A 15,596-nucleotide genomic window follows, 5' to 3' on the forward strand; every position below is an offset into this window, starting at 1 on the left:
TTTAATATTTCTAAAAGAAATTGAATAAAAAGGAGGAACTCTTGTATACTTATATTCAAAAAGATGGAAGTCCAAAATTTACGGATTTTTTTGTAGACTATCAAAGACTGTGAAGTACATCACATCTATTGCTTGAAAATATACACCCGCCCGTGCAAACATGGCGACTACATTGTTTCGAAAATCCAACACGTTTAAAGTGTTTGGAACCCTCTGTCGACAGTCAGATTAGAATTATAAATAGTGATGAGTGAAATGACCCAGTTATGTACATTTCTTTTATTCTTGATGCCGTTTTTTCTCTCTCTTTTTAAATCAGTAGGAGGTACAAATGAATGGGAAAGTGTGCGAACTTTACAGTACATATTCCCCTTCAGTGGCCGAGAGAGGCCCGAGCCACTCCGAAAGTTTCAGGTCCTTAGACCCGGGTTATATTGAAATTTGATATTAAGCGAACGCTAACAGGAGCTCCTTATAATTTACTATATAAAGATTCGAAAGACAGCTAAGTACATAACCAGAGTATTTACGAGATGTAAAATTTACTGGAAAAAATTGTGGCCCCTTAGGTGTTTAGGCCGGGCATTATGGCCCCCTGCCCCTCCCCGGGCCTGCTAGTACATCACATTCTCGTGGTAGTTTTGTTGGTGGTGGTGGTGGTCTTTTTTAGTCTTTTTTTTTTTTTGTACATCAGTTTAAATGCAGTTATTGCCCGTGAATAGGAGCTCTTCAGTCTACCTCCACTATTCCTGGCGCCGCCATATTAAAAATATTGTTTGGGATCGATGCAGTTTCCCCAGCCAATCTTCCAAAACTTCATGAGTCATTGACAAGCAAGCAAGCTGGACAGGATACCAGATTATCTTCGAGATACCATGGATTGGTTTATGGGGTGAGTTTATGCATGCAGATATTAATTTAGCTACAAATCTTCCATTTATGCAAAAATATCGTCTGCAGCACCGTTTCTACGATAGTGAAACAAATCATGGGCAGCCCAGTGACTGAGACGTGAATTGCACATTTGAGGTCATTGGCACTGAAATAGTGGATTTTATGTGGATGAACTTTTGTTTTACCGTGTTGTTTTTAGAGAATCAATTATCACCCTAGTCTTTTGTTTACTGTGGCGAATTCACCGGTTATTCCGACATAGGTAGTCACTGATGATCAGCGACCACAACAGATAGTGCAGCTCTGTACAGTATATTATTGTGTAATGATTTATAAATGCTGTCTAGTCGCAAGTCACAATGCTCTAATCATAATTTGTAGTTACCGTAATTATCAGTATTAACCTTGACAATTCCTACTCCTCCCCCGATTTTTTCTTTTGGTTTACAGTAAAATATCGTATGCGAAACAACTGTACATTTTATGCTGAAATCGTGGTTAAGCAGAGTGTACAATATAGAAAGTTATGGGAAATATGAAGAATTATGGCAAATACAGATATTTGCCCCAGTATGTATTGCTCTTAGACCAGCAAGTTGTTCTCCACCTTTGTTTTTTTTGACAGGCGGCGGAGACCAACGTTATTATGCACTACTTGTGCTGAAGCGTCCGCAGATGTAACTGATGATGATCGGACCACACGCTTCTAATTAATAAATTTATTTAGACTAACCTTTGTATCCAGATGGTAAGTATAATCCCTCTTTTAATGATCCACTGTATTAAATCCTTTCGAACACTCACTTTTTTAGTATAAATCCCTGTCAGAACAGAACACCTGTGTATTCATCGGCTGTTGACCTCAGATTTGAAGTACCCACGCTTGCATGTAAAGTAGCATCATGACACGGTAAGAGTAGTGCGTGAAAACCATCTTGCGAGGCATATATCACTGGGAACTTACTAATGCTTGGGTGGGAGCTGTGTCATTACGGCAGAAATTTAGGAGAGAGAGAGAGAGAGAGAGACGTCATGTCAGAAATGTGAGATAGAGTGAATGATAAATAAATTGTAAAAAGACCACAAACTGTATTCAGATGTGAAAATATGCTACACAATAATAATAATAATAATATTAATTATTATTATTGCTAGTGGTAGTATCTTCAATCATATTTAATAACATTTGCAATGGTATTAATGGATTTTGTGACATACATACATATCTACATACAAGTACTTGACATTACTTATAAGAAGAACATGATTATTATGATGAACATTATTAATAACATTTGCATTGGTATTTATGATTACATACATACATACATGTTAATACTTAACATTACTTATAACATGATTAGTATGATGAACTTTATTAATAACATTAACAATGGTATTTATGAATACAAACATACATGCATACATACATATATACATCTGTTATAATTTTACACCATAACTTATAACATATGGATAATGTTATATTTTAATCAAAAACAATAGTTTTTTCTTCCCTTGTGACCACAGGATTTCGAAATTCCTTGATAATTCTGTCCTGTGTCTCTTTATCCGTGGAGGAATGATACATTTCAATCAAATGTGTCTTTGCTGATTTTTAGCCTCTGTATACTTGGTCTCCCATTTCTTCAACCAACCAGGACCAAACATTAATAACAATAATAATAATAATAACGATCCTTTTCATATGAAATATTCCATCGCACTGCTGGTATCAGACCATGTACATCTGACTCACTTCCCCATCTCGTGTTTTGACTGCAGATATAAACTTTCTTCTTCATATTTTAATCCCTCGTGAAACAAATCGTTACTTATAACATGATTAGTATGATGAACTTTATGCATACATACATACATACATACATTTTAAATTGACATGCGAGTTAGCGATAATTTTGTTTCTTTTGTCAAATTTGCGTAACAGTTTGTTTATGTGCGAGATGTATATGTCTGTGTTCTTTATTCTTGCTTCTGAGCGGAAATTCTGATAAGCTTTGTGATATCTTCCAGGGATTTCTCTTAAGAGTTCCTTATCCTTCAGTACTCTGACAAAAGTTTTGATATCTGTTCTTCGTGAAAATTTTGATTTTCCTGTCTGGAAACTTTCCAATTCGGAGACTGTTGTAGAATATATTTTGTCTAGAACATGGCCAACCCCACCAGCCAACTTGCTATGTCTGTCCAAAGTGGCGTTACTCGGCTGATGACTGGCCAATCGTAAGCTTTCTATAAAGATAATAAAAAGTCAGCATTAATATTTTAATCTCCAAAATTAACATTATGTAGTTTTCAAATTAATGAACACATAATATATTAGACATCAAGAACATCACGTTAAAGTCGTATTTCTACGAATTACAAAATACTGCATATACTAAGACTTCATATGTTTATAAAACACAATTCTTCCAATTTAAAACGACTAATAATAATTCTGTTATCAAATGATTTACCTTTGAACTCCTTGTTCAAAAATTCATTGACTAGGTCAACATCATCATTGTTTCTGGCACCTCCTCGAAGATTAACTGTTCTGCTCCACACAAAGTCTTGCTGCATTCTATCTGATACACACTCAGACAAGTCTGCAAGAATTTAATTTGCTTTGTTACTTAGGACTGTTTTCCTATTGTTTAACTGATTCTTATACAAATTTACTGTTACTGACCCACAAATGAAATAAAGATGTTATATGCTACTGCAGAATGATCACATTAAATTAAAATTATTTTCTTCCGAATATTTGCTATATGCATCTGATGATTCTGATATAGTCCTAATGGGTGTTCAGCTGTCACTTCCTTGATGTTCCAAAATTATATTAAATATAGGTGACTTTTTTTATAAATGAACCGATCTAATCTTTACTGCGGAACTTTTGTAACATCCAATTAAACACTTGTCATAACTTGTATAATTTATTTTGACTTGCTTTTTTAATATTTTTTGTACAGTAACCCTAAATTAAACACTAAGTACCGCAAAAAAGGACCAAAAAATATAAAATGCAGGAATTTTTTAAAATTATGAACAAGTAAGCATTTAGTGGATTTTTCTTGTATGTGTTTTATCATGGATAACCATTTTGTTCTTTATAGTCGCAGGGAGAATGAACTAATATAGAATAATTACAGTAATAAAAGGCTTCAATGTAGGATGTTCCTCCATAGATGTTAGATGGAGTTAGCTTGACCTAATTGATATATAAAGACATTAATGCTCTGAAACAAATATAACATGGCTTACTTGTAATTAGATTGTGCCCCAGGATAAAGTATTTTCTGTGGTTATTGTTGTAGAATTTGACCATGTCTTGCTTCCAAAAGGACACAATTGATGGGTCATTATTTTCTCTGACAGCATCTCTTCTTACTTTATCTTCCATCCCTCTGATGGGAATGGTCTTTGTATACTCGAATTTTCGGTTGACAGCCTTTTCATTTACAGTCTTTCTTGCTCTTCCCTTTCTTAGATTTCCTTCTTGATATCTTTTTGCAATTATAACAGACGTATATATGTATGTATGCCTGTATGTTTGTATTCATAAATACCACTGTAAATGTAATTAATAAAGTTCATCATACTAATCATGTTATAAGTAATGTTAAGTATTAACATGTATGTATGTATGCATGTATGCATGTATTCATAAATTCCATTGCAAATGTTATTAATAATGTTCATCATAATAATCATGTTCTTATAAGTAATGTCAAGTATTAATATGTAGATATGTATGTATGTCATAAAATCCATTTATACCATTGTAAATGTTATTAAATGTGATTGAAGATACTACCACTAGTAATAATAATGTATTATTATTATTATTATTGTGTAGCATATTTTCACATCTGAATACAGTTTGTTGCCTTTTTACAATTTATTTATCATTCACTCTGTCTCACATTTCTGACATGACGTCTCTCTCTCTCTCCTAAATTTCTGCCATAACGACACAGCTCCCACCCAAGCATTAGTAAGTTCCCAGTGATATATGCCTCGCAAGATGGTTTTCATGCGCTATTCTTACCGTGTCATGATGCTACTTTACACGCATACGTGGGTAATTCAAATCTGAGGTCAACAGCCGATGAATACATAGGTGTTCTGTTCTGACAGGGATTTATACTAAAAAAGTGAGTGTTCTAAAGGATTTAACGCAGTGGATCATTAGAAGAGGGATTATACTTATCATCTGGATACAAAGGTTAGTCTAAATAAATTCATTAATTAAAAGCATGCGGTCCAATCATCATCAGATACATCTGCAGACACTTCAGCACAAGTAGTGCATAATAACGCAGGTCTCCGCTGCCAGTAAAAAAAAAAGGAAGGCGGAGAACAACTTGCTGGTCTAGTATTGCTCTATATACCACCATCTTGACCAATTCTGCGCATGAGGTAATTCTGCACAACTATACGTCATTTTTGTAAACATTGGATCACATTATTTTGGGTCAAAAATCCATTTTGTATCAAGAAAGAACGATCATACTTCAATTAAGAAAAGTGATATTCATAAAGTGTACAGAAATATACCACATTTTGACTCAAATGTAAATGAAAATGTGATTTCTAAATGTCAGCATGAAGACCCACTCCATGACCTTCTTGAACCTGTATCCCAGAAAATCCTATTTAATATGTATCTTTTAGAATCATACAAATAAATACATTATATCAAAGATGGAAGTGTATACCTTATTAAAATTATACATCTTAATCAGTGTATCCCCCAGGGGTGTAAAATTGAGGGTACAAAAAAAAACCCTAGGTGTCAAAACTGGGGGTCAAATAAAAAATGTGGGGTTCAAAAATGTACTGACAAATTTTCATACGACTTGTACTTTTTCAGCTTGAAATAGGATATTGCAACTTGCACAACATACTCTGTCTCTTTCTCTAAACATACAAATACACCAACATGCACAATTAACAAACAAATGCATTGTTCATGCAAGAATAATTTTATTAGTTCATTTTTCTTTTAAAGTCTTACTTTTAACAGTCTCCTCAACAATATTATAGCCCAACACATTACATATAAGCCAATACAAAAAGCCAAATAAATCTTTTTAACCAAATGGGAGTTAATTTACTGCCTTTCATCAAATGTGTACTATCATAGGTTTCATTGTACTTCGTCCTAGAATACATTTATCCAAATATGAAGGAGGATACTGATTCATCTTCTTTCTAATAAGTTGCACTTGAACTTTAAAATCTTTCTTTTATGCAGTAAAAGTTAAAAACCAACAAAATCTACAATGACCCGCTGACTTTGTAATCCAAATAACGCATTTGTCTCTGCAAGTTTACTGATTTCTATGTTGTGAAATAATGTCTTAGGTTATAATGTGTTCTCCAGATATCTTATGGCAAACGAGGGCCTATTTTTAAAAATTCTAAAATCCTGTCACGAAAGGATTATTCACTTTTGCAGTCTTTGCAATCACGCGATTAGAAGTCACACCGGTAATCATAATGAATATTCCAGTCAAGGGAATAATTTTCTCCATTTTTCATTAAAGTTAGATCCACAGTTTCTCTTTTTTGTTCTGCTTCTTTCACTTTCTTAGCTAATGCTTTTTAGTGCATGACGTTTTAATCTGGCGATCACTTTCTAGTGCAACGAGACTTGATGTTAAATATCTAGAACAGCTCGCTGAGCTCGATGGAAATCGCGAGAAGCTCGCGAGATTATGGGAAGCTACTCCATCATAACGTTGCCTATGCTAGTCTGGTTCATTGTTTCATATGTTCCCTGCATTGCACTTTGCTATACGAATAGAGGAGCGCAAGGCAGGGCGCAAACAAAGTGGGAAACCAGGCAATGCCTATACGCGAAGTATATATGATGCCATCCATCGTCCAATGCATTGGGTATTAAATAAATCATGATCATATTATGAAAATCCTTTGCGTCAAAAAAACGCACGGTAACAAAATGTGTGCGTCAATTTTCTCCACCTGCGTCCCTGACGCACAGATGTGCGTAAAGGGAAACGCTGTCTTAATCCAAGTTTCCAATTTTGCATGAAGTTGTTCCACACATGAAATCATCTGCTACCCAACGTATAAACTTGCCGCTAGAATGGTATTCTCGAGAAATTCCCCGGCATATAGTCTGTTTCTAAATTCTTTAGTAATTCTTCCCCATAAACAAGACATTGTAAACACATTACATCCTATTCATGGTTGTTTCTCTTCCACATAATAGCTTATTTGTTTATAAAATGTTGAACTTCACAGTTTTTTGTACAAGATCGGTTTAGCTTGCTTAATATCTCTTGCCATTAATTGGCATTGTTACCTTGAATTTTTTAAAACTATCTACAAACCTGACCTAATTTCTTGACAACTGCTGACAGAAACAGTCCAGATTAATGTATTTAATTCTGTAGCCCGATGGGTAAACATTACATCTTTTTAAAGCTGTGCACAGAATAGGCTGACATATCATGAGTCATGCAAACATGGGGGGGCGGGTAATCCCATGTGTCCAGAATTGATATTATTTTGAACAGAATATTTTGGTTACAACTGCCACTTTTCAAATGGTATGCATTACAGTATTTTATTTTCGTCAGTCGAATTGTGGTATGCGTTTTGCTTCAGTGTGGGAGACGGGAACCTTGCGTGTGCAGAAATGCCCAACAGCATTGTAATATTCTGACACCATCTGTTTCTTTGTAACCTCCCACCAGTTTTTAAAGCAGAAGGCATCAAGGATATTAAAAATACACAAAACTCAGTCATTTCATTTATTGATTTATAATTTCTAACCTGAATTTCGTCGGGGTTCCAAACAGTCAACTTGTTGGCATTTAAATCAATTGGGAATTTCTTTAACAACACAGTTGCCATATTTGCATTGGTCAATTTATGTTTTCAAGCAACAGAAGTGATTTAGTTCACCATCTTTGATAGTCAAAATAATTCCCTATACTTTGGAATTACATTTCTTTGAACATTTATGTTATAGAGTTCCTCCTTATTTATTTGTCCAGTTTGTTTTAGAAATATAAGTAGATATTGAATGCAAATGACACAATATTCCTGAAATAGAAACATTCTAGAAACCAGAAAGAGCAAGCAGTTTGTCTGCTTGTTTACATTGGGAGTTTCTGTTTGCATTGAAATGTCATTAAGTTGACAGTGTTAGTGCCCCCTTGGTGACAGTCAAGGTAGAAAGTATAACTAAATGAATGAAATGACACTGTTTTGAGCATTTTTTATATCAATAATAATAATAATGACCTTATTTAAAGAGGGTAACACAATTAGCTAAAAACTAATCTACCTTGAGGCCCTCATACAAAGGAATTTATTTATTTTAGCTGCATCTTTGAAGCCACTGGATATATTGGGTTTGGAAGAAGGAAGTAGAGTGGGCATTTCTAATCTCAACTGGAATACTATTCCAGAGCAGAGTTCCAGAGTATTGGAAACTTTTTTAAATAACTTCTTATTTGGTTTGGGAATTTTATACTGTTTGGTAGACATGGATTGCAGGTGGGGAGTATTGCCAGGTAGCCTATACTGGAATAGTGATTGTAAATATTCAGGAGCACTATTATGAGATATCCTGTACATTCATTTGGCTTTTCTCAAACAGATTTGGTCTTTAATAGGTAACATTTTTAACCTACCAGCTAAATTTTCCTTGCTTTCTTTCTGGATTGATATTAGCCCAATGCTCTTTTTTGAAGATGTTCCACCTTTGCTGTTTTTATCATTTGAATTACCCCATACTGTATTACAGTATTCTAAATAGGGTTGTATGTAACTGTTATAAAATAGTTTTCTGTGCATTTCAGGGAGAAAATGTCTTATCCTACTGAGTAGCCATAAACTTGAATGGACTTTTTTACTGTTATGTTTGATATGTTCAGTCCATGATAGGTTATTATCTACCGGAAGACCAGGTAGTCTATCATTGCAGACCATTTGCAAATTTGTATCCATTCATGTCAGATATGGTTCATCACTATCAAGATTTGTCCTTCTTTGCCATGTTGAGATAAGTAATATTTTAGTTTTACCAGTATTTACCACTATGCCATTGAATGTGTACCAGTTTTCCAGTTTGTTTAGGGCATTCTGTAAAGAAATTTCGAGTTCATGCTTTGTGTTTTGGATGTCTGACAATGTTGTGTCATCTGCATAGAGATCTGTAGATGATATTGAGTCTCTTAGTACAAGTGGTAGGTCGTTAATAAATGAAATGAATAGTAATGGACCTAGAATTGAGCCTTGTGGTACTCCATATCTAATTGTTTCAGGTTCAGACAGAACATTATTTATGTAAACATGTTGTGTTCTCTCACTTAAGTAAGAAGTAAACCATCTAATTGTTCTCATCACACTGGTAGATTTTCAGTTTTTTCAAAAGTATTTCATGATCCACCAAGTCAAAAGCTTTCCTGAAATCGACAAATACAGATCCTATTATTCTACCTTGGTCAAATGCTTGAAGCCATTTATCAGTTAGGGAGATCAAGGCAGTCTCACAGGAATGTTTCTGTCTAAAGCCTGATTGATTAGGGTGTAGCAAGTGTTTGGTTAAATATGCCATGATTGAGTCATGGGCATGTTTTTCAATTAATTTTGACAAGTTTGGTAGTATTGAGATTGGTCAGTAGTTATTAGCATCATCCTTAGAACCAGATTTGTGAATAGGAGTTACTTTTGCAGTTTTCCATATTTTGGGGACAGATGAAGTTGCAATACTTAAATTAATTATGAATGTTATGCTATCTACAATAGCAGATGCAGAAGATTTAAATAATTTTTTTAAATAATGTTTTTCATTTTTAAAAGGTATAAACAAACAAGAGAATACTATAGTCCTACAGTGTAAAACATCTACCCTGATATTTATGTTCTTAAGGTTGATGTCTTACTGCCTAAATAAAAGGCATTGTGTAGTGTGTTCCCTGATCAACAGACAAGGGAACAAGAGGCCAAAGTTTTAGCAACATCTCACACACTTGCTAGCCCATATTGACACTTTTCCACAAACTATAGTCTAATTGCTTCAGTCAGAATACTTACTCAGATGCCTTTTTCCTTTTGGGTTCAAATTCTGCGACAAGCTAATGGAAGCATTTTCAAGTTCCATTGATGTACATTTCGTTTGGTTGAAATGTGATGTGAGCCGAGGAATGCTAAGTCAGTTCAAGTTGAAGTATGTTTCTTTGATGAACGAAATAAAAATATATTAAAGAAAGTGATTAAAGAGCTTTGTTTTGTTAATAGATACTTGTCATCCCTTTAACCCATTTTGGCATTCCCGGCTTCAAACGCATTTCTGACTGATGTTGACCTAAACAACATAAATATCAGGATAGACAACTTATGTTGTTCTGACGAGATCCTGCATCACATATCCAGTTGTTAGATTTAGAGACCTTGATTGTGAGGTATGCAGTGTATTATGATGGCTCACTGTCCATTTTGTTTCCTATAAATAATGCTGATGGGGTCAGAAAGCGTTTTTTATTCAGTCTTTGAAGTAGGCTTTTTTAATTGTCTTAGCAGTAGGCTTTGAAATATTAGAGCCTGTAGGACAGTTAAATTTATATCAAACTATTTAAGTCAGACCTGTCAACCTTTACAAAGAAGTCTTATGGAGATTACACTTAAAATATGGACATATGGAATACAAGCACAATTTATGCAAAATACAGTTGTGGTAAAATCGTGATACATGTACTAGCTTTTCCATGTTTGATTCATTTCCATGTTTCATATGAGGTTCAGTTGAACTGGTCAGGGAACCAACATTTACAGGAGTACCTCAGATGCTTTAAACTGCACTTATTTTGTGGTTCAAAATGTTTTTCTGGTTGGGTATGATTAATTACTCCTGAGAAAGCAGATATAGAAACTGAGCATAGGTATAACTTATTGTTTTTAAATCCACAACTCTTCACAGGCTAATTTATGTTAAGGTTCTAGAAAATTACTTGCAGTATACCACTCACTCATGTAAGATTCTGAGAACCTTTCCACTCAAGACTGTAAAATGAGAGCATGCTTTTTCATCATGTGCTAGAGGCTGTTTGAGAGGCTTAGGGATCTGTTGAGCTCTATTACTGTTTGCTAAGGAAGATGGGCATTGCATTATAGGATTAGAATGTTGTATCTTATATTGGGCAGATAAGCAGAAACACTAGACATGATAAATTTTGTGCTGAATCAAAGAAACTAAAACATGAGTAGTGATGGCAGCACCTGCTGATTTACAAGATATTGTAGTCAGCCAGTCTTATTAAAGTGGTTTTGTGATATGCATGATCTTATACAGTTGGGTAATTTTATCTGAGTTATTATGACTCTAAATCTTAAAATAAGTAATCAAAAGAAAGTTAAACCAGCAATTTAAGTAAAATCAACAGGCTGTTTATTTGTCAGAGTTACAGAGTGTAAATTTGAGAAACAAAGTATTAATAAAATCACAAATAATCCTAAATGTCCTTAAAAAAATCCAACAGTATGGAATGTACTGAATGAGTTCCAGTAGTCATGAATGCTGTGATGTGCCACAATCCAGAAAATCCACATTCAGAAAATCTATAAATGAGTCCTCAATAATCCAGTTTAATAGTGTGTATAAATCCAAGTAGTGAATTAGTATTTTTAGTAATTCCAATGATTATTTAAATAAATGATTCCTGTTATGAACACTTCAGTAACTCTAATGAAAATGAACGTTGTCTAGTTTGTCCTAGATGAGAATGGTACTGATCTTATATACAAGATGTCCACCTTAGCAGCCAATTTGAAAATCTTGTTATCATTCAAGAATATCATAGATGGTTTAAACACATAGCATTGTCTTAGATTCCTGGAAATTATTTTCCTGCACTAGAGCATTAGTTTCTTGGAGGGAATTTTGCTTACGTAAATTACTGTCCAGAGAATTCAATAGGTGCCTTGTGTAATATTGTCATGGAAGAGAAGCAAGGTGCTGTGTTTACCGATGTAAACAGCTTAGTTTTGTTTACTACTTGTATATGTTTAAAGATCAGTAAATGTGTTAACAATCTATACATGTTGCTGTCAGTGATGGACTCCTGGAACTACCTGTTCCAATTAAAATTATATATCTTCACTTTTCTTAATAAGATATTTACTGTGTAGATTCTGGGAAAGGTCGAGTTTTGACTTGGTTTGATAAGCAACATTGTTTTGATTACTGTATACAGTGTACACATTTTGAAATTTTTGTAAATGTTGCAGTGTTAAAGAGAGGCCTGGATATGACTGAGGCAGGCCCAGGACATATGTTTACTGTTTTGGGAGTACTGCATGTACCTGTAGTATTAGCAGATATGTATAGTACATTGGCATACAATTTAGGAATTAGTCCTGACATCATGAAAGAAAGGTGAAAGCTTTTCTATGAATGCTGATGCGTATTCTTTCAAATATTAGGTTTAGCTGGAGTGCAGTGAAAGTAGTTTAAGACAATGTTGCTGGCATGATACTATTTCTATAGGCACAGCCTGATTGATTTTGATGGTATGATCTTTGCATTGGCACAACACAAGACTGATCAATATCAACAAACTGGAATGTTCACTGCCCTTTCTTTTATTGAGCAATATCTTTTGTTACTGCCACGTGCTCCAGTTGCTTCTTTCTTTATGAAAGGGCTTGCTCTGAAAGGGCCAAACTGCGCTATGGCTTTCCATTGAATAAAGTTTATTCTTTTAGTGCAGAACAAAGATAGCCTTACATCACTTCAATAGGATGTTGCAATGTATAGATAGCAGGGTTCCCATTGTCATGGACAGTATTGGAAATTTTTTATCATGGAATGTAGTGGAAAAGTCATGGAGTATGGCCAGTAATTGAAAAGTCCCTTTACATGCTTGTCTGTCTGTAGTGTTAAAGCTGGTAGATGGGATGCTTGTGATCTTGACAAAATTACTCACTGCTGATTATGGGGTTATCTTTCTTAACAAGTTTATCAATATTATGGATGTTTCTTAATGTACAGATCCAATTTTCTGGCCTTTAATCAAACATGAAAGAATTTAGTTGTCTTGTCTTTGAAAAGTGATAATAAATATCGATTTTTGTAAGAACCAAGAGATAGGAATTATATTTGGTTTTGAACATAATGAAGACTTATTTTGACCCCCTAAATTTTGTGGCAGGTTTTTAACTGGGTTATTGTGAATTCTAAGCAGTTAGCAAATTTATTTTGTAGCAAGGCAGTGTGGAGTGGGTGTGAGGCTTAAAAAAGCCTTTAGGCCACTACATTTAGTACAGCTGTCTTATAGTATTATTTGTAGAATTACCAAATTTTCATTTGGAATGTGATATTTTATAAACAGATATGAATAATTTTTTCTTTTGAGCAAAGTCAGTTTTTTTTCCTGCTATGAATAGATAATTTCTGAAATTGTTTTGAATTTGAGATGATAATGGTGGATGGGGGGATGTAATCAGAAATTTATGGTTGCTTATGAGTGAAACCTACTTTGTATGGACCATTGAGTAAATTGATAATGTAAAATACAGCACATTATTTTATTATTTGATGCACTATGAATGGCCTAATACAGTCAACCCTTATAATAGCTGTGTTGTTGTTTTATTTTTGTTTTTTTTTAAATGCTTATTTCATTGGATAATCTTCCTAAATTGAGCAATAAAATCAACTGTTGAATGTTACTGTCGTATGATATAATTTGTGAAAAATTTCACAGAAGAGTAGATCTTGGCTTCGTTGTGGATTGATTAAGACTAGAGATGACTAGGAAGGATGATCTCAGTTGAAACATATAGAATTGGATGTAAGACAGAAGGGAAGTTAAGCCTCTTGAAAGTGATAATAATCAACACAGAAGAATGAAAATATTCAGATTCTTGTGAATAAAAGCCAGAAGGGACACAATTTTTACACTTACTGGACATCATGTGCCAATTTGAGTATGACTCTTGGCAGGAGATATGATTGCCGTCGTGTGAAATGAAAAAAAGAATTTCCAAGAATTATGTCAAGTTGAGAGACGGCAACAAGCTGTTGAGCTGCATAGGGTTTGGAACTAAAGTTTTTGCAACTGTACTACTGGTAAATAAAATCTATGTGCATTTTACAAACTTTTCAGTTGAACATAATGTTTATCGTCGCTGTATGTTTTGAATACTGAACTCTTAATTACGTTTTCCAGATTTACAATAACAATTTATAATATTTCGTTCCTTACTGAAATTGGTCAAACTTAACGGAAAATAATCAACTGCCTTAAGGTGATGAACTCATCAGGGTTGGCAGGTCTGATATGGCTGTCACAGCAGCGAACTTGAAAATCATATCTTTATTGTATCTACATGGATTTTCATATCAACCATAGGATTTTCATGAAAAAGTTTTATTATGATGTTTTGTTGGTCTGAATGAAAATAGTGCTGTTCTGACATTCTATATGGCCAGAATGGCAGCCATCTTTAAAATCTTGTTATTACAATCACTCCTGAATGGATGGTCATATTACATGGATTTTTCACAGAAAGACTTCTTATGCTGTCTAGTTTGTCCTGAATAATAATGGTACAGATCTGAGATCAGTATCATCACCATGGCAGCCGTCTTACGAATCTTCTTAAAACAAATACCTGAACAGAAAGTCATATTGACGAGGAGTTTTCATTAGAAGACTTCTTGTGAAGTCCACTTGATCTTAAGTGATGCTGATCTGACATCCAGTATGGCCACCACCATGCAGGCTCATGAAAATCTTGTTATTAATACTTCAGAATGGATAGTTGAATCCATATGAGGTTTTCACTAAAAGATTTATGAAATCTAATTGTCTTGAATGAAAATGGTGCCAGTCTGATGTCTAGCAAGGCCACTAAGCAGCCATCTTCAAATTATTGTTATTGCTATTCCTTCTGAATGGAAAGTTGTAACTTTAAAATATTATCTCAAAGCCACCAAACTGGATGGCTTTATCAACAAGAGTTTTCATTAATAGACTTTTTATGATACCTGTTTGGTCCCAAATGATAATTGTGCCAGTCATATAGACATTATGGCTCCTATGACAATTATCTTAAAAATCTTGTCACTACTACCTCAGAATGGATGATTAATATGACTGTGGTTTCACCAAAAGACTTGTAATGATGTATACTTTGACCTAAATGAAAGTGGTGGCATGGTGGTTGCCAGTATGTGCATCGTAGCAGCTATTTTGAAAATCATAACACTGATGAAGATTAACAAAGATGCTTTCAACACTTTACAGCTGAAAGGAAGAAATGGTCTTATCTTGTATTCCAGGAAACTATATTTGCCCAGAAGAGCACCAGTCCCTTCAAGGGACTCTATTTTCTAATGCAAGGATTATTTGCATTTAAATAAAATACAACAGAACAGCTCCTGAATGACCAAACCTAGTTTGACATGTTAGGCTTGATAATCACAGCATTTATTCAATCTGGACAGAAAATAGCCAGAAGAAAGTAACTTGGATGAATGTAATTGAACAAAACATGCATTTTCAATCTTTGATTTATTTGCATTGTTACCAAAACAAAATCTAGTGTGAAGAACTGTAAATAATTTATAATGACAATTTTATATTTATTTTCCTTTGGAAAATCCCATGTTGTACACTCTTGATACAGATCAACAATTAGCGTTGCCTTTT

General features: G+C 34.1%; 1 protein-coding gene across 1 annotated transcript in view; it reads left to right on the plus strand.

Annotated features, from left to right (window-relative positions):
• Positions 1-736: 736 nt before the first annotated feature.
• Positions 737-15,596, plus strand: part of LOC149784828 (MOB kinase activator 2-like) — a 135,395-nt gene continuing 120,535 nt past the window's right edge. Inside the window, exon 1 of the mRNA XM_089978390.1 lies at positions 737-892. Within this exon, the coding sequence (XP_089834516.1) occupies positions 876-892 (17 nt within the window). The 5' untranslated portion in view covers positions 737-875. The remainder of the gene's footprint in view (positions 893-15,596) is intronic.

The sequence above is a fragment of the Sinohyriopsis cumingii genome, chromosome 13 (genome assembly GCF_028554795.1).
Source record: "Sinohyriopsis cumingii isolate HCF-2022 chromosome 13, ASM2855479v2, whole genome shotgun sequence".
NCBI lineage: Eukaryota > Metazoa > Mollusca > Bivalvia > Unionida > Unionidae > Sinohyriopsis > Sinohyriopsis cumingii.